Source organism: Geotrypetes seraphini, chromosome 8, assembly GCF_902459505.1.
Source record: "Geotrypetes seraphini chromosome 8, aGeoSer1.1, whole genome shotgun sequence".
NCBI lineage: Eukaryota > Metazoa > Chordata > Amphibia > Gymnophiona > Dermophiidae > Geotrypetes > Geotrypetes seraphini.
Window position 1 is genome coordinate 109,654,713 of NC_047091.1, and position 19,976 is coordinate 109,674,688.

General features: G+C 45.1%; 1 protein-coding gene across 3 annotated transcripts in view; it reads right to left on the reverse strand.

Moving 5' to 3' along the window:
* The window catches only part of PIAS4 (protein inhibitor of activated STAT 4), a 129,116-nt gene that overhangs the window by 72,857 nt on the left and 36,283 nt on the right, over nucleotides 1-19,976 (reverse strand). For all 3 annotated transcript variants that reach the window (XM_033954594.1, XM_033954595.1, XM_033954596.1), the window contains exon 4: nucleotides 9,293-9,334. In XM_033954594.1, the coding sequence (XP_033810485.1) occupies nucleotides 9,293-9,334 (42 nt within the window). The remainder of the gene's footprint in view (nucleotides 1-9,292; nucleotides 9,335-19,976) is intronic.

Here is a 19,976-nt window from a genome sequence, read left to right on the forward strand (position 1 = left end):
GGGAGCCATAAAAATCAGCTGTTTCTTCACCGGAATTTTCTATGTGCCAGTTTGTAACAACATCAGAGGCGTAGACATCTTAATTGCCAAAGTATCCACGGTCCTAGTGGCCGCTATGTGAGAAAGCAGGCCTGGCAAGTCTGTAACGGCAACAGACCCGCGCTTATTATGAAGAACGGCTTGTTAGGTTTTTGTTGTCTTTTTTTTTAGCGATTGTTGTTATAACCAAAAATACTTGTGATTAGTTGTCACAGTCAAAAAACTGGCGGTTGAAGAAATCAGTGTTCCTGTCGCTGAAGAACTGTGAGAAACAGGTCGGAATTTCACACTTTTTTTTTTTTTAATCTTTATTCATTTTTACATCTTACAACAAGTCTATCAATAAATGACATTTAAAATTGAATACATCACTTGAATTTCTATCAAATTCAACGTTAAAACATAAAATTTAATAATTAAGTCTGATCCAAGATGGCTGCAAGCTGTTGAGAGCGAGTAAGACGCTACCAGAGACCCGAACAAAACATTACCTTTTGCTTTATCGATACCAAAGAGGAGAGGAAAAGGCGCCTCTGGAGCCTCAAGGCGCCTGGAGACTCCTCTTCAGACGACCATGGAGGATTTTTTTGCGGCGATTAAACCAAGAGTTTGTTGCGTCTGGGAGTCGCCCGCTGGAACCGCCAGGAAGGAATGAGGCCGCGGCGAGTTTCCTTGGGCTAGAATCGACTCTGAGCCCCGACGCCAGGACCCCGCCCCCTCAACCAAAGTGTGCTAGCTCTCCACGGGAAAGCAGCGAGTCCGAAGAGGCAGACTCCGTTTCCCGGGAGGCTGAAATGAGCGAAGCACTTGAAAACGTAACTGAGGTGGGAACAATGAAGGGATTAGAATTGGAGCAAGGCATGCAGCGAGAGAAGACTGCCATCTCAGTGGAAGTTGGGACAATACCTGCAAGTATATTTTCTGTTCCTAAACCCACGAATGTTACCCTAGACTCTATATGGGATTTAGTAATCACTCTGGGACAAACATTATCACTACAAATTAAAGTATTAGAAGAGAAATTCTCAGAACAAAGAAATGAACTAAATGGACTTAAACAGTAAAATATATTGATGAAAAGTAATGTGGAAAAAATAGATAAAAAGATAAGTGAAATAAATCAGGTGCAAACAACATTGATTAAAGATAACCTTAACCTTAGGAGAAAGGTGGAAATGATGGAAAATAATATGCGGTTGAATAATCTTAGATTTTTGAACTTCCCAAAGATTCCTTCTTTATCAGCAAAAGAAGTTTTGAAAAAGTACTTTTGTGAAGTTCTTAATGTTCCAAATGATGCCTTTCCCCCTTTTTCTAAAATATACTATTTGCCAACACCAAAAAACTTGGAACAACATCCACAATATCTACTAGAGCAACAAGGCCAAGGTGAACAGATGGATCTAACAACATTATTGGAATCTTCAATGAGGGAGGTAGCTATTCCAGCTACTCTATTAGCTACGGTGGTTTTATCACCGGACAAAAATTGGAAATTACAGCTTTATTTTAAGAATAGACAAAGAATTTCTTGGACATAAAGTTCAAATATTTCCGGATGTGACAAGAGAATCTCAGAAACGAAGGAAAGAATTATTGCTTCTTAAGCCTGGGGTCACTGCAATGGTGGCATTATTTCTTTTACGATATCCTTGCAAATGTATTGTAAAGTATAAGTCTTGCAACTATATTTTCTTTGAACCATCTCAGTTGACAGGATTTCTCTCTAGGAAGCGCCTTGAAGGGGAGAAAGAAAAACTTAATGTATAAATTTACTCTTGTTCCACTCTCAACTAACCGCCTAATTTGTAATTTGAATTTCTCTTTTTTCTTTTAAATAGTTTTCTCACTCAGGTAGCATCTTGGATCCTCAATTTTGGGACTTTAATTTGATTGAGTAAATAGTAATCTAGTTATATTAAATGTAATTTCTTTTGTTAGCTATTATGTTGACTTAATCATATTCTATACAAGAAGTTTATTCTTGATAATTTGTTTTAAAATATAAATAAAGATTTTAAAAAAACAACCCATGAAATTTAACCCCCTCCCTCCCATCCCTATCATAACCTATGCAATCACATTTAACATATAAAATATTCTTCCTATTGAACTAAACATTTTATAAAATTCAGAAATCCCCCACCCCCTCATTTGTATTATACTTATAATGGAAAAATGGTATTTATTCATTACAATAATTTGTCAATGGCCCCCAAATCTCTTTAAATTTCTTATAATTCTCTTTTTGTATGGCTACTGTTCTTTCCATTTTATAAATGTGACAACGAATTCCACCAAAAACTGTAATTGAGTCTGCTCCAGTTCTTCCAATTGTGATATTTGTATGGCAAACCCTGTCATAATCAGTAGAAGCCTGTTATTTTTAGATTAAATTTGACTCTTTGCTCTCATTGACATACCAAATAGAACTGTATCATACAATAATGCCACAGGATTTTCCAATAAACAATTTATTTGGCCCCATATTGATTTTCAAAGGGCCAAGATAAATGGACAATAGAATAATAAGTGATCTAGAGTCCTTGCTTCAAGATTACAATGGCAGCATCTATCAGATGTAGAGCTATTTAACTTTTGTAATCTAACTAGGGTCCAAAATGCTCTATGCAAGAGAAAAAACCAAGTTTGTCTCATAGATGCAGACACTGTACATCTCATCCTCCAAGACCAAATTAGTGGCCATTGAGATGCAGTAATTTGATGCTTAATCTCAATGCTCCAAATATCCCTAAGACCAGTTTTAGGATTTTTATTTACAAATCCGTTTATCAATTTATACCACTGTGCGGCCTGGTGTCCCAGGAAGTCTACCTGAAAGCATAAAAATTCCAAGCTATATTGCGTATTAAGATTTTTCCATTCAGGGAACCCTACCTATCTTTCACCTCTGTTAAGTTCAATCAATTTGTACCATCTTTTAATCTTTGTAAACCGCATAGAACTTCATGATCCTGCGGTATATAAACTGTTATTATTATTACCTGAATGGCCTGCTTCAGTTGCAACCATCTAAAGCTTTGTGATTTATTAAGATCATATTTATGCTGCAATTGTAAAAAATCAAGCAGTTTACCATTTGAAATAACATCATCTAAAATATGTATACTTGAAATCATCCAGTGCTTCCAGATGACCTTAAATCCGCAAATTTGAATCTTGGGAGTTTAGCCATATAGTTTGATTCGTCGATTTATAAATTGGAATAGATGTTAAATTACTGACATATCGTAAGGTTTTCCATGTATCCATTAATATTCTGTTTTCTATATACAGTCTAGGCATTTTGATACTGAGAACATGACATAAACGTAGAGGAAACATGAGTCGCCATTCCAACCACAACCAGCAGCTGCTCTTTGAGGAAAAAGAGATCGGCTGCTGAGGAAGTGTGCGCATCCTCCACAAGCGCCACCCGTGTCTCAAATTGCCCTGTGCGCCGAGTAGTCTCCGTGAGTAGAGCTTCTAAAGAGGTAAGCTGCCCCGAAAGTTGTTCAAAACGGGAATCCAAGGCACGTACCACGGATGCCGACAGCGCTTCAATATGCACATCAGAAAGGAGTAGCGCGGAACACGGCTCTGCCACCGCCATCTTGGAATCGGACTTCGAAGGCCGCACGTCTTTTTCTTTGTCCTTTCTAGTCGCCCGTCCACTCATAGCCAGATGAAATGCTGGACAAACCTGTCCATGCACTGCTCCCAGCACTATGTCGCCCTGGTAGACACTAAATGAGGCCAGGCAAGGTGGGAAAGGACCTGGGACCCCGGAGCACGAGCAAGATACGTCCTGCTCTGTTCAGCACATCACATGACTCAAATGTAAAGAATTATAAGCTGCCGCCAAAGAGGTGGAAATGTCGTCGGACAAAATTTTATAGTATTCGCGCCCTGGAGATTTAGTTAATGTAAGCTCCTTAATACCCATCTCCACCTCAAGGCGTTCAATGGGAGCATTCAGAGCTTGAATCTGGGCCGGAGTGAGCTTAGGGAGGAGGACATTCTGAAAAAAAGCCACCCGATCGGTATCTTCAGAAGGCTTATGGGCGTAGAGATCTTTGTAATAAGTCACGAATTGGTGATGGATATGGGGTTCGGTCGTATAAGTGTGACCCTTTAGATCGGCGATAGCTGTAATAACCTGACGTTTGCGATAGGGACGGACTAAACGTGCCAGTAACCTGACAGCTTTCCCACCTCCCCCCCCAACGATGAAGGTTATATCGACGGAAATACAGCTCTCGTTCCGCCCGCTGTGTAAGAATCACATCTATCTGTTGTCTAAGGGTACGTATGCGGATACGATCAGCGTCCAGCAAGGTCCCCTGGTGGCACCTCTGTAACTGCTGTAGCTCGCCCGATAACGTCAGCAACTCTGCTTCTTGTTTCTTTTTTTTCCCAGCGACATAGGCAATAACGAAACCACGCAGTACCGCCTTGGAAGCTTCCCAGAAGAGACCCGGATCAAGATCAGGGGCGTAGTTAGTACTATAATAATCCAGCCACTTATCTCGCAGACACTTGTGAAAAGCAAGGTCTTTAAAGAGGTATCCCGGGAAACGCCAAGTCCGGTCGGGGGGGGGGGGGGGGGGGGGGTCAGCGGTGATTTGAAGCGAGAGTACCACAGGGAAGTGATCAGATAGAGGGACTCCAGCGAACTCCACCACCCCAGAACCCTCCCTTGACCTTACCAGTAAGTTGGACTGGACAGCTCCTCGCACGTCCGGCCAGCAGGCTCGCCTCCGTCCAAATGAGGCAGGCCCGCCTTGCCCAACCCACAGGATCCTAGGACCCGATTGGTCCAGGCGCCTAATAGCCCCTCCAGCTATAGGAGGGGCCTTAGGCACTTGGGCCAATCAGGCTCTAGGATCCTGTGTGTTGGGCAGGGTAGGGACCGTTCTATATCTCACATCAGAAGCCATTAAACCATACAATTTGAACTGTATTCATAGCATTCTTGTCTGATGTTATTAGTGTTCTATGAAGGCAAATTTTTATATTTGAAATCATATTGTAACGTTTGCTAACACACAATCTCAGCACTGAAATAAAATAAAACATTAAAGGGTGCACTGGGGGGTGGGGGGAGAGGGTTCTACTGCACAGGAGGATGGCTGGCAGGCAGGTACAAAGATCCACTGTAAATCATTTTGTAACTGCAATGCAATATGGCAGACTTCTGTTTTAGGCCATTTTAAAAATATGTGAAGAGGGACCGGGGAGAGCAGGGAAGAGGTGCTGCTGGCGGGGGGGTGGAGAGTTCTACTGCACAGGGGGATGGCAGACAGGAAGGCAAGCTGGCTTCGGAGGGTGGGGGTGGGACAAAGTCTGGAAGGCAGTGAGGGGGAGCAGGGAAGATGTGCTGCTGGACCAGGGGAGCAGGGAAGAGGTGCTGCTGGACCAAGGGAGCAGGGAAGTGGGGCAGGGGGAGTACATAAGAGGGGCTTCTGGACAGGGGGAGCAGGGAAGAGGGACCGGGGGAACAGGGAAGAGGTGCTGATGCACAGGGAAGTGGATTGGGGGAGGGAAATGCTGCTGCACAGGAAAATGGAGGGGGAGGATATGCTTCTGCTGCTACTGCACAGGGAAGTGGAGTGGGGAGGGAAATGCTGCTGGTGAGAAAAGGGGGCTGGAGCTGAAAGGGAAAAGATGGGAGAAGGGGGCTGGGGGGATAAAAATGGGTTTGGAGCTGGAACTGGGGCTGAAAATAGGGGACATGTGAGGGAAGGAGGCTTTACTAGCACCCATTAATGTAACGGGCTTAAACACTAGTAAATAAATAATTTCTTTAATATCCAATGAGGGATTCATGATGACATTGGCTGCTCCTGTTGATATAAAATATCTTGTAGTTTATCTGGCTCATCAAAATTTATAGTTTTATTTTCAAAAGTAATCCTTATAATTGCAGGGTATAGCAGCCCGTATTTGGTCCCCATTGCTCTTAATTGAGGTCTGAGCTCCAAAAACCTTTTCCTCTTGTTTGCAGTAGCTCTGGCAAAATCAGGAACTATATGTATATGGGCATCCTGGCATTTCAAGTTTTTATTTTGTTTTGCTAAATGAAATATCTCCATGACCTGTTGATGTCTTAACAACTTAAATATTAACTGGCGTGGACCCACCTGCTTGTCAGATCTCTTTGCGGGGATCCTATGTGCCTTCTCAATCTCTATAGGAAACTTCGTTTTTAAGAGGCAGTATTTTAGGTATAAAGTTCTCTAGAAAGGAAATTGGATTAACACTAGAAAAACACACCGATCTAATGTTCAAAAAATGTATCTCTACCCTTTGGAAACTTCGCACCATCAAAAAACTCTTCGACGAATCATCCTTTCGTCTACTTGTACAAGCCTCCATCTTGAGTACTCTGGACTACTGCAACATCATATTTTTAGGAGCATACAAAAAGTCCCTCCAAAAGCTAAGATTAATCCAAAACACGGCCGTCCGTCTCATCTTCGGACTCAAGAAATGGGAACATGTCTCTCCATACCTCCAAAGACTCCACTGGTTACCAGTAGAATCCAGAATACTTTTCAAGTTTGCCTGCATCAGCTTCAAAGCGATCTTCAGGATGCTACCAACTTACCTAGCTTCCCAATTCCTCACCTACTGCCCAAAAAAGACTTCCTGCAGAACAAACCTCTTTACTTACCCATCACTGAAATCATGTCACTACAAGAAGTACCTAAACAGAATGCTTTCTTTCCAGGCAGCCCAACTGAACACATGGCTAGCAAAACCTATACTCGAAGCCACATCGTATGCGGACTTCAGAAAATCTCTGAAAACCCGCCTCTTCAACACCACCTAAACTCTCCCCCTACCAATTATAAACCGCCTCGAAAGTCCTCCCCCTCCTTTTCCCCTCCCCCAACGTTTAATGCTGTACCTCTCTCACGCTCATCATATATATGTAGCTGTAAACAGCACTGATCCCTTGTAACTGTTCATATTGTATCATCCTATAACTTAGTATAACATCCTGTATCTGATTTTAAACATCCTGTAACTATTCTCTTGCTATCTTGTTATCTTGAACCTACTGTAATCACCCCAGTACCCGCTCACTTGGTACTTCCTGTATCTTATTGTAAACATCCTGTAACTGTTCTCTTGTTGATATCTTGTACCTTATGGTAAACACCCCAGTACCCTCTACCCCATTGTAAACATACTGTTACTGTTTTCTCGTGCTAATATCTCGCACCTTACTTGGTACTTCCGGTATCTTATTGTAAACATCCTGTAACTGTTCTCTTGTTAATATCTTGCACCTTATTGTAAACACCCCAGTACCCTGTACCCCATTGTAAACATACTGTAACTGTTTTTTCGTGTTAATATCTCGTACCTTATTGTAATCACCCAGTACCTGCTCACTTTGTGTCACCCTGTATCCTACTGTTAACACTGTACTCTCTCTAGACACGACCCCACTGTAAACCGCTTCGAACTTAGGGTATAGCGGTATATAAGAAATAAAATTATTATTATTATTATTACTTTTCTCCACCCCTTCTGGTAAACCCAAGATCCTTAAATTGCGCCTCCTCTCTCTATTTAAGCAGTCCTCCAGATCACGGGTATTTCAATTTTTTTCTGATCCAGTTTTATTTGAGTTAGTTCTGCCTCCATCACTTTGATTCTTTCCTCCATATCATTTACTTTTATTTCTACCCTCTCCATTCTTTTATTGAGATTAGCAACTTCTTCTCCAAGATCCTTTAACTTCTTTGCGTTATCCAACATTATTTCTTTAATTTCATGAAGCTTCTTCAAAACCTCATTTTCGTCTTTACCATCTTTATGCAATGGAGTCTTCAACGGTGTTACTGGCTCTGGTTTTGATCTTTTTATGCTTCCTGTGGCTGTAAACGCTGAGTCATTCTTTATTTGCTTCCCCGAAGCCATTTTATGTTACAGGATCGGCAGTATATATTTCTAACACTTGTTTGAGTAAAAAGAAAAATCTTTCTCGTAACTTATTTGACTTTAAAAAAAGTCTGCCAGCACGGAGCTCCTTCCTCACCCGACCGTTTTCATGCGCGATCAAGCCACGCCCTCGCTTTTTAAAAAAATTTTAATTACTGCCCTAAGGGCTAGAAAGCCAAGGCTTTCCTGACTAAAAACTACTTTTTCCTATTAATATTTTTCTCTGAGAAAAGGGAGAGCCGTGACTGTGCAGGAACGGGTCAGAATGGTCAGAAAAAAAACTGACAGGCAGAGGTGAGGGGCTCGAGTAGTAGGGCAATCCTGCACATGCTTAGTAAGCTCAAAAGCTTACTATAGCTAGGGGAGAGTACCGACATCATTAGGCTCAGACAGAGACTTCACCATCAAGTGGGGCTGAATATCCCCTGCCTGTCTCTGGAGAAAAATACAATATTCAAACAATAATAATTTTAAAAAAGCGCTCACACATTAGGAGGGGGAAAAAGCGATGTATTACACTACCTAGGGAAGGAAACTTCTTAGGAAGGAAGCAAAGGCATCCTTAAACAAAAAGGTCTTTAGATTTGTCTTATATATTGAGAAGGATGTTTCATTTCTGATATGGCTTGGAAGTATGTTCCATGATGTCGGAGCTAAAACAGAAAAAATTGTTTCAGTATTGTGTCATAAAATATATGGCGAAGTAATGGAATTGAAAGATTTTGCTGGGAAGATCATAGTAGTCGCAATGTTGTGTGAGAGATCAATAGTCTGACAATGAATGCCGGTGTGCTTTCTTATTTTGTTTTGAAAACAAGTAGGAAGATTTTAAATGAGATGTGGTAGGATAATGGCAACCAGTGAGCGTGTTTCAAGAAAGAGGTAACATGGTTGTATTTTTTAGCCTTGTAGATGAATTTCACCGCTGTGTTTTGTATTATCTAAAGTCATCTGATTTCTTTTTGATTTATACCATGGTAAAGGGAGTTTCTGTAGTCCAGCTGTGTTATAACTAAAGAATGAATTGAGGGATTCTTGATCTAAAAGACCTGAAATGGAATGGATAATTTTTAACTTATAAAAACATTTTTTGACTACTGAGCTTATGTGCTAGTGATAAGATAGTTTATTGCCTGTAATACAGATGTAACCTCAATCGGAATGACTATACAGAAATGGCACACTATTAGGAGAATATGTAGGGATAAAGTCATTTATATTGTGCATTAATAAATCTCTCATCTCTCCACACTCTGTGTCTTCTCTGCAAAAGCCAAATCCAGAGCTCCAAACTTACCTCAGCACAACTTGCACAGATTTCATACCAGGTTGCAAATCCCTAGGAAAAAAAAGAGTGAGATATGTGAGAAAGAACAAGTTATCACATTTTGCAATGTCATCCTGCATCATGGGGGAATATGTGGGGAAGGAGGGAGGAGGCAGGCAAGCTGTGGACTGAAGAAGTGAAATGAAAAAAACAAAATCTCCATTGAGAAAAAAAAATAAATGGTTAAGACCTGACCCCTCCTCCCCCTCCATAAACAGAAAAACCCACTGATCCTGTCCCCGCTGGAGATACATTCTAGACTGTTTAAGAGGGTCACACTACTCCAACTAGATCAGGAACATAAAGAAAATATAAATTTTTATATATAGAACCACCACAAAAATGATACACTTCGCATAAACTTCCCTTGATATGTAATTCTCAAAATTGAATCCTCTACCACACCATGTAATGTACACGAATCACTGTTATGTAATTTATCTAGATAATCTATATTACGCAATTCTTTTGGTAATTCCTATAATTTGTATTCCGCCTTGAACAATATATAATGTATAATGTATTAAGAACATAAGAACATAAGCAGTGCCTCTGCCGGGTCAGACCATAGGTCCATCCTGCCCAGCAGTCCGCTCCCGCGGCGGCCCAAACAGATCACAACCTGTCTGAATCATCTGAAGGGGCTCCCCTGCCACCTTGGCCTCCCAATTTGGTCCTGCCTTCCCATCGAAGTCCCAGCCCTCCGGTCCTGCACATGCACGACCTGGTTGGTTTATACTCATTACCTGACAAACTTTCTATACTTTTGTTACATCCCAGCTCCTCCCTCAGTATCCCATGATCCCTTTATCCCTCAGGAATCCGTCCAATCCCTGTTTGAATCCTTGGACCGTACCCTGCCTGATCACTTCCTCCGGTAGCGCATTCCAAGTGTCCACGACCCTCTGGGTGAAAAAGAACTTCCTTGCATTTGTTCTGAACCTATCTCCCTTCAGTTTCTCAGAATGCCCCCTTGTATTTGCTGTCCCCTTCAGTCTGAAGAATCTGTCCCTATCCACCCTCTCTATGCCCCTCATGATCTTGAAGGTCTCTATCATATCTCCCCTGAGCCTCCTTTTTTCCAGAGAGAAGAGCCCCAGCCTATCCAGCCTCTCGGCGTATGAGCAGTGTTCCAGCCCTTTTACCATTTTCGTTGCTCTCCTTTGGACTCTCTCAAGTACCGCCATGTCCTTCTTGAGGTGCGGCGACCAGTACTGAACGCAGTATTCCAGATGCGGACGCACCATCGCTCGATACAATGGCATGATGACTTCCCGTGTTCTGGTTGTTATGCCCTTTTTTATGATGCCCAGCATCCTGTTGGCTTTTTTCGAGGCTGCCGCGCACTGTGCAGATGGCTTCAGTGATGCATCCACCAGCACACCCAAGTCTCTCTCGAGTCTGCTGTCTCCCATCAATACCCCCCCCCAATTTGTAGCTGAACAACGGGTTCTTTTTCCCTATATGCATGACCTTGCATTTGTCCACGTTGAAGCGCATTTGCCATTTGTTTGCCCAGTCTTCCAGCTTGTCCAGGTCTCTTTGTAGGTCCTCACACTCCTCCCTGGTCCTAACTCTGCCGCACAGTTTGGTATCGTCTGCGAATTTTATAACCTCACACTTTGCCTCCTTTTCCAGGTCATTGATGAATATGTTAAAGAGTAACGGCCCCAGCACCGATCCCTGTGGCACACCGCTCGTGACTCCCCGCCAGTCAGAGTATTGACCCTTTACTCCAACCCTCTGCAGTCTACCCGACAACCAGTGCTCGATCCATCTGTGCACATCCCCTCCCACCCCGTGGTTCCAAAGCTTCTTAAGTAGCCTTTCATGTGGCACCTTGTCGAAAGCCTTCTGAAAATCGAGGTAAATGATGTCTATGGGCTCCCCTTTGTCCATGCGACTGCTTATTCCCTCAAAGAAGTACAGCAGGTTCGTTAGGCACGACCTCCCCTTACAGAATCCGTGCTGGCTTGTTCTCAGTAGGCCATTCCTCTCAATGTGCTCGCAAATGCCGTCCTTGATCATAGCTTCCACCATCTTCCCTATAATTGAAGTCAGGCTCACCGGCCTGTAGTTCCCGGGGTCACCCCTCGATCCCTTCTTGAAGATGGGTGTGACATTTGCCAATTTCCAGTCCTCTGGTACCTCACCCGTTTTCAAGGATAGGTTGCAAACATGTTGGATTGTGCCCGCTATTTCCTGTCTTAGTTCCTTCAGAACCCTTGGGTGGATCCCGTCCGGGCCCGGTGATTTGCCGCATTTTAACCTGTCTATCTGTTTGAGGACATCCTCCTTACTTACCTCTATGTGTTCTAATTTCTCAGCCTGTTCCCCACTCATGAGGTCCTCTGAGTCCGGTATATTAGAAGTGTCTTCGCTCGTGAAAACCGACGAGAAGAACGTGTTCAACCTCTCAGCTACCTCTTTATCCTCCTTAATCACTCCCTTCCTGTCCCCATCGTCCAACGGCCCCACCTCCTCTCTCGCTGGTCGCTTCCCCTTAACGTAACTGAAGAATGCCTTGAAGTTTTTCGCCTCCCTGGCCAGCCCCTCTTCGTATTTCCCTTTTGCTTTTTTAACCTCCCGGTGGCATTCCTTTTGGCATTTCCTGTGCGCCTGACGGTTTTCCTCTGTTGGGTCCTTTTTCCAACTCTGGAAAGATACTTTTTTGTCTTTTATCGCCCTCTTTACTTCTATTGACATCCAAACCGGGTCCTTTGATCGCTTGTTCTTGCAGCCTTTCCTGAAACTGGGGACGTACATTCTTTGCGCTTCCTGCAGGGTGTCCCTGAATAGGGTCCAGGCGCTTCCCACAGTCTCCATCCTAAAGATGTTTCTGAGCTTCCTCCCCACCATTTCCCTCATAGCAACATAGTTCCCTTTCTTGAAGTTCAGCGCAGTTGTTGCGGTCCTCCTAACTATGGGTGTCCCTCTTTCTAATGTGAATCTGATCATGTTGTGATCACTGTTTCCTAGCGGTCCTCCCACTTCTACCCCTCTTGCAGGCCCCCCTAAACCGTTTAGGATGAGGTCAAGAGTAGTACCCCCTCGCGTCGGTTCTTTGACTAGTTGCTCCATGAAGCAGTCCTTCACAGCTTCTACAAATCCTGTCTCCCTCGTGCAGTTGGAGTGACCCGTACTCCAGTCTATCCCTGGGTAGTTGAAGTCCCCCATCACTGTTACACTTCCAGTCCTGCACTCCTGTTTCAGTTCCGCTTCCAAGTCGTGTCCGACTCCCTCTGGTGTACCAGGTGGTCGATAGTAAAGCCCCAGTTTTATGCCCGCACCCTTGTTTCCCGGTAATTTGACCCATAGCGATTCCAGCTCCTCTGCCTTTGTTGCCATATCCATCCTGATCGAGTGGATAGAGTCCTTTATATATAGTGCTATGCCTCCCCCCTTTTTGTGGGTCCTGTCCCTCCTGTAGAGCTTGTACCCCGGCAGCGCTACATCCCATTGATTTTCCTCTGTCCACCAGGTTTCTACAATCCCAATTATATCCAGGTCCTCCTCTTTGGCCACGACTTCTAGTTCACCCATCTTGGCCGTGAGGCTTCTTGCATTTGCGTATAAGCCCCGCAGGTTCCGTCGTTTTTCTTCCACCTTTGCATTTACCTGGGCCACTTGCCCTTGGATTTCTGGCAATTTTCCCGCTCTCTGTGTTTCTGCCTTGCCCTCAGCCTTTACCCTCTTGGCTTCCTGCTTCCCCACATTCCTGCCACCCCACGTCTCCGCTTTTCCTCTGGGATTCCTAGCCCTACCGTCCCCCTCCTGGGCTATCATCCCTTGAGCCTCTGTTTGATCCCCTTCGCCCTGTGGTACCTCTATATTACCCTCGGCTTTCGCCCTCATGCCACCCAGCCCCGTGTCCCTGTGCCCCTTAGTCTTCTCCCAGCAAGCTCCCTTTACCCGTTGTTTCCCTCGCTGTCTGATTTTGAGATCTTCCGGTCCCTCTGTTTCCTCCCTGCAGTCAGCTCGTTCAGCATCTGTTCTGGATACTGTTTTCCGAAGCGTCAACATCAGATCAGCTGTCGGCTTTCCCCCTCTCCTCAGTTTAAAGCCCTCTCGATCTCCTTCCTCACATTGGCTGCCAGTAGTCTGGTTCCCGCTGTGCTCAGGTGCAGTCCGTCCCGCCGGTAGAGCTTGTTCTTTCTCCAGAAGGACGTCCAGTTCCTCACAAAGCGGAAGCCCTCCTCCTGGCACCATCTCCTCAACCATGCATTCACAGCTTGGATGTCTGACTGCCTCTTTGCATCTGCTCTCGGTACAGGCAGGATCTCCGAGAATGCTATCCTCCGTGTGCTCCGCTTCAGCTTTCGTCCCAGGACCCTGAACTGGTCAGTCAGTGCGTCCATGCTGAAGTTCCTCCGGCTCACATCGTTTGTTCCGACGTGGATTATTACCGCAGTCTCCTCTGTCTCTGCTCCGTCTAGGATCCTCTCAATCCTATCAGTGATGTCTCGTGTCTATGAACTGTTTTCCTACCTTCTTCTACTCTATGTTTATAACCTAACTAATTTATTTTTCTCAAGTACTTTAGCAAGAATGTGAGCCTTTGGGACAGTCAGGGAATTCTAAGTACTTTCTCTTCATCTTAATTAATCTTACTTATTGCATTTCTTTTGTTTATACTGTAAACCGCTTAGAACCTCACGGTACAGCGGTATATAAGAAATAAAATTATTATTATTATTATTATAAACTATAACATATACTGAAGAGCAGGATTAGAAAAGCTTTACTAACAATAAGGGCGGAAAAGGCCTTGAGAAATTTTCTCAGGAAGCAGTGTTGAGGTTAGAGCTCCATCATAGGAGGTTTCTTAGTGGACATTAGTTTAATAAAGGAGGTCCTGTATAGAGAGAGGCAGGTCTTGAAGTGTAGGATGAGATATCCAGGGTCTCTTCTACTATCACCATTCTAGGGGAAGATTAGGTTTTTACCTCAATAATCTTTCTAGTAGAAGGGTACAGTAGGCTTGACAAGTGGGTTTCTTCCCTTTACCCATAAGGTTTGCAGAAGGCAATACAGACTGGCATCCATCATCAGTATCACTCAAGAGGAAATGTAGAAAGGTAAGCTCCTGGATAGTGTCTCTGCCATGAGACATCAAAGATTTCCAGCACTGGGGAAGAAGAGGTTGTGCTGATGGAGAACAGCTGGACTCAGGTTACAAGACCCTACAGGATTGATACTGTGACTCCACCTACCCTTGAACTAAAGAACCGGTATGCAGCCATGGAAGCGGAGGAGAAGAGAGCATCCCAGGGAAAGGAATGACCAAAGCTTGAAATCACCAAAGTTGCTGAATCTGTGACCACTAGGTGAAAGACAGTGGTGGTTGGCAATTCCCTTTTAAGGGGTACAGAGGCATCCATCTGCAGACCAGACATGATGTCCTGGGAGGTTTGCTGTCTGCCTGGTGCCAAAAATCAAGATGTTATGGAGAGCTTGCTAAGACTCATCGAGCCTAATGACTATTATCTGATGTTACTCATCCATGATGGCACTAATGATACTGTAAGGTACCCTTCTGAATGTATCAAAAGTGATTTCATGGCTATGGGAGGGAAGGTGAAGCAATCAGGTACACAGGTGGTGTTTCCATCAATCCTCCTTGTCGAGGGTAGAGGCCAGAGCAGAGAAGCTCGCATCCCGGAGATGAATGCATGGCTGGTGTCAACAGCGTTTTGGCTTACTGGACCATAGGATGATTTTTCAAGGCATACTCAGTTGAGATGGTGTGCATTTATCAATGAAGGGATGAAATGTCTTCAGCAGCAAACTTGACTAACCTACTGAAGAGGGCTTTAAAACTAGAATCATTGGGGCAGGATGATCAATACCACAAGTTAAGTATAAGCTCTCGGGTAAGTTAATCACTAAATACTTTTACACAAATGAGAAAAAGGGGCAATGTCTGAAACGCAGTATATACTAATTCTCAAAGTATGGGAAATGAGGTTCTTAATCTAGAAGCTGAGTTGGATTGTGGTGATCACGGAGACGTGGTTCACAGTGAGCCATGACTGGGAAATAGTTATATCGGGCTAGAATCTGTTCAGGAAAGACAGGGTAGGAAGAAAAGGAGGGGGAGTGTCATTATATGTTAAAGATCATATTAAAACCACACAATTACAGGATCTAAAGTGTAAGGAAGAGGCACTGTGGGACAAACTGGAAAGAGGGAATGAAAAATGTATTTCTTTTATCGTCTCTCCAGACCAGCATAGCTCACTGATTGGTAATAGCTCACCATGACCAGCAGGTGGAGACTGAGACACAAACTTTTGGCTGAAATACAAGTGGGCTTTGCTTTCCTAAATACAATCAGTTTGCTATCAATCTCCAGCAGGTGGAGGTGGTAAGCCTGTGCAGCCTGATTTAGTGTAGGACTGTTGGATTTTGTTTAGGCCTTCTTGTCCTCATCTGTGGTGCCAAACTGAGCTTGGGGGACCCTTTTGGGGGGTCCGTCCAACCTCGAGGGTGTCACACTTGATGAGTTAAGTCCCTACCCACCTCCCCAAAAATTTTTTCACTAGAGGTGTCTCAGCTGTAAGCCTTGCCACCAACACCAGCAAGGCATATGGCTTTGAGAGCCAGTGGGGTCTGTTCAATTGTCCCTTACAGTTATATTAAGGGAAAAAAAACCCTGAGGCATTGCCGGTGTGAAGGGAAACCTTCAACTGAGGTAAATTGCATTTAATTGCTAATAGAGAATGACATGGGGAAAAAATTTGTCCCAACCCCGCCTGCTCAGTCCCAGTCTCCGCCCCATCCTCGCAAACCATCTGATCCCATCCACACAAGCCTCAAATAGTTTTATACTGAACTTATTTTATTAAAGTATAAAAAGAAACAATATTCTGTAAAATCGTCATTTCATATATCAAAGTTCTGGCTGCTGAACTAGAGGAAGAGATCTTCAGCTGGCAGGGCTTTGTTTATAAATGTTTATCAACACATCTAATATACTACTTTATCCTAAAGAAAAGAAAAGAAATAATTTTTTTCTACCTTTGTTGTCTGGTTTCTGCTTTCCCCATCTTCTTGTCTTCCATATGGCATCTACTCTGTTACTGTGCCTCTCCCTTCCATCTCTCCCTCACCCCCCCAATTGGTCTGGCACCCATCTTCTTCCCTCCGCTCCCCCCATAGTCTGGCATCTCTGTTTTCTTCAAGTTTCAAGTTTAATATAAATTTGATCACTTATTCAAAGTTCTAAGCGATGTACAAATCAGTAAAATTACAATTTGGGGACAACAAAACAAACGACAAACTAAATCTTGTAAGATATATTAAAAACTAATATTACAAACATATTAAACAAAAGGAAAGAGAAATATAAGTTCTTTGATAGTAAATAAGACATATATGGGAAACTACACTGGGAAGGGAAAGATCATGTATTTCAGAGAAGTAAAGAAATGCAATTGAAATAAGGCTACTACTCAAGCTTTCTAATTATAAAATGCATCCTTAAAAAGAAAGCTTTTTAATTGGCTCTTAAATCTGTCCAAATCACGTTCTTCCCTTAAATCGATAGGGAGTGAGTTCCATGTTTGGGGGGCTGGTTTTTAGCATCTTTCTCCTCCTTTCCTCCCCTCAGATCTGGTATCTGTCTCCCTAATCCAGCATGTGCCCTTTTTTTCCTTTATCCCCCCGCTTCCATCCAGTAAGTGCTCCCCTCTCTCCTCTCCACATTCCTTCAGCGTCTGTTCTACTCTCTCCCCTCCCCACTTTCCTTCAGCATCCTTCGCACGGTACAGCAGCCCCCTCCTTCCCTCCTGATCGCCACTGTTCGGATCTCTCTCTCCCTCCCTTCCCCTTCGCTTGCGATTTTCACTTTTCTGTCTCTGAGCGGCCCAAGCCTTTCCTCAAGGTATGTGCGGCTACACTGAAACTTCTCCTCTGATGCAACTTCCTGTTTCTAGTTCAGTCAGAGGAGAAGTTTGAGGCAGCCGCGCGTTACTTGTTTAAATACTTGTGCCACTCGAAGACAGAAAAATGAAAATCGCCAGCAAAGGTGAGGGGGAGGGAGGGAGATGCCCAGACTGAGAGGAAGGAGGGAGGGGGCTGCTGGACCGCACGGTCGTGAGGGGTGAAAGGTATTTTGCGCTCGTTGCCTCAACTGCGGGGACAAGGCCATTCACCACTCCACGGGCCACGGGGCGGTGAATGGCCTTGTCTCAGTACCCGCGGCAACCAGGCTTTTTTTCTTCCTGTTTCAGCAGGTTACCTGCAACATTCACTGTATCATTCTCTAATTGCTAATACCACTTTTATTTTTCAGATAGTAGCGGTTTTCGCAATAAGTAGTTTTAAAGGGATAGAGTGCTCATTGTGTTCCTGCCGCGAGATCGCTGCAGCTGGCCTGTGTTTGCAGTGTGTCCATCACCACAGATGGGAATCCTCCCCGGCTTTGTATGCTGGCAAGCAGGGTTCCCCTTTGCGCGTCAGCAGCACGCAGGAATTTCCCCAGCCGCCAATGGTCAGGTAAACAAAGGTTTCCCTTACTGCCGATAGTGCTGGGGACTCACTTTCCGCTGCTGCTGGCTTTAGCGGCTGAGGTGGTTCAGGCCTCTTTGCCGCTGCAAGCCTTAGAGTTTTTTTCGGCGGGTTTTGCACTGATTTTGGTGGGAAGCTCCTCCATTTTGTCTAAAGCCTCAGGTGACCTTCCCCCTGTATTGGAGAGACAGGGGCAGGTTTCTACTGGGTCTCCTGCTTTGGCAGTGAATCCTGCTGTGCCACCAGGGGGGTTTTCCTCAGATTTTGTACTAGCCTTGTGCAAGGCTTATCTTCAGGCGGCTGGGGGTTCTCTTTCCTCCACGGGGGTCACGGGTTTTTCAGAGGGTCTTTTGCCCTTCACATCCGGCCTCATTCGGCCCCCTTCAGCGTCGGTTCCGACCCAATCCCCCCAACTCCGTCCAGGCAGCTGTCTTTGTCATTTTATTCTTCACATCACATTGGTCTCAAGAGCTGGTTTCTGTTTCCATCCATCTACTCTTAACTCACTTGCCAGGGTCTTCTGACCATTTGACATGTCTTCTTTCTTCCTGCTCACCATTCATCTTCAATCTCTGTGTATGTTTTCCCCCCTTGTACAGCAAGCATCTCCTTTCTCTGTCTCCTATACTTCCCTTTCTAGTATTTCCCCTGTGCCCATGTCCCTACCTTCATCAACACTATTCTGTCTCCCTATCCTCTCTGTGCTCAGTGTCAATCCTGTGTCCCTATGCCCCCCCACGTCCAACATCTCTCTTCTGCGTTCCTCTCCCCCTCATGTCTAGCCATCTTCTGTGTCGATATACCCTCCTATGCCTGGCACTGCCCCATTGACTTTATTATAAAGCGTTCCCCTTTGCGTCCCTGTTCCTATGTAGAGAATGACACGGTGAAAAAATTGGTCCCCGTCACCGCCCCGTCCCCGTCTCACCATCCCCGTCACCGCCCCGTCCCCGTCTCACCAACCCCGTCACCGCCCCGTCCCCGTCTCACCATCCTCTTCACCGCCCCGTCACCGCCACTGCCACCCCATTCACCGCCCCGTCACCGCCACTGCAATCCCATTCACTTTTCTTTATTTACGTATAAAGGAAACATTCTTTAAAACTTTAAAACTTAGTTAAATATTAGTTAATAACTATACAAAAACAAAACACGCAGAGAAAAAATTAATTAATAAAAATTCTCAAAACTGACACATTTTGATCACTAAATTTAAAATAGTTATTTTTCATACAGTTTTTCAATCACTAATCTTCCACCACCCCTGGGGCTAGCAATGCAAAAACAAACACGACATGTACTTTAAATGCTGCCGTGATTAGCATAGTGACCGCGGCTACGGCTGCAAGTCTCCCCTCCCCCCAGCGATCACGGCAGGAGGGCACCCAACCCCTCCTGCTGGACACCCCCCCCCAACGAACCCTCCCACCCCGGAACCCCCTTAGTCTTACTTTTCAAGTTGGACCGGACAGCTCCTCGCTCGTCTGGCCAGCAGGCCTGCCTCCGTCCAAATGAGGCGGGCCCGCCCCTCCCCTCCCCTGCCTCCCAATGGCCTCCCCTAAGAGCGCCGGCAGGAGGGTACCCAACCCCTCCTGCTGGACCCCCCCCCAACGAACCCTCCCACCCCGGAACCCCCTTAGTCTTACTTTTCAAGTTGCACCGGACAGCTCCTCGCTCGTCTGGCCAGCAGGCCTGCCTCCGTCCAAATGAGGCGGGCCCGCCCCTACCCTGCCCAACCCACAGGATCCTAGAGCCTGATTGGTCTAGGCACCTAAAGCCACTCCCGCTATAGGAGGGGCCTTAGGTGCTTGGGCCAATCAGGCCCTAGGATCCTGTGGGTTAGGGAGGGGAGGGGAGGGGCGGGCCCGCCTCATTTGGACGGAGGCAGGCCTGCTGGCCAGACGAGCGAGGAGCTGTCCGGTCCAACTTGAAAAGTAAGACTAAGGGGGTTCCGGGGTGGGAGGGTTCGTTGGGGGGGGTCCAGCAGGAGGGGTTGGGTACCCTCCTGCCGGCGATCTTAGGGGAGGCCATTGGGAGGACCGGCAGGAGGGGTTGGGTACCCTTCTGCTGCGATTGGCAGGAAGGGTTGAAATGACAAATGAGGAGCACGGTGAAATAGCGGTTCCTAGAAGGGGGTACATTG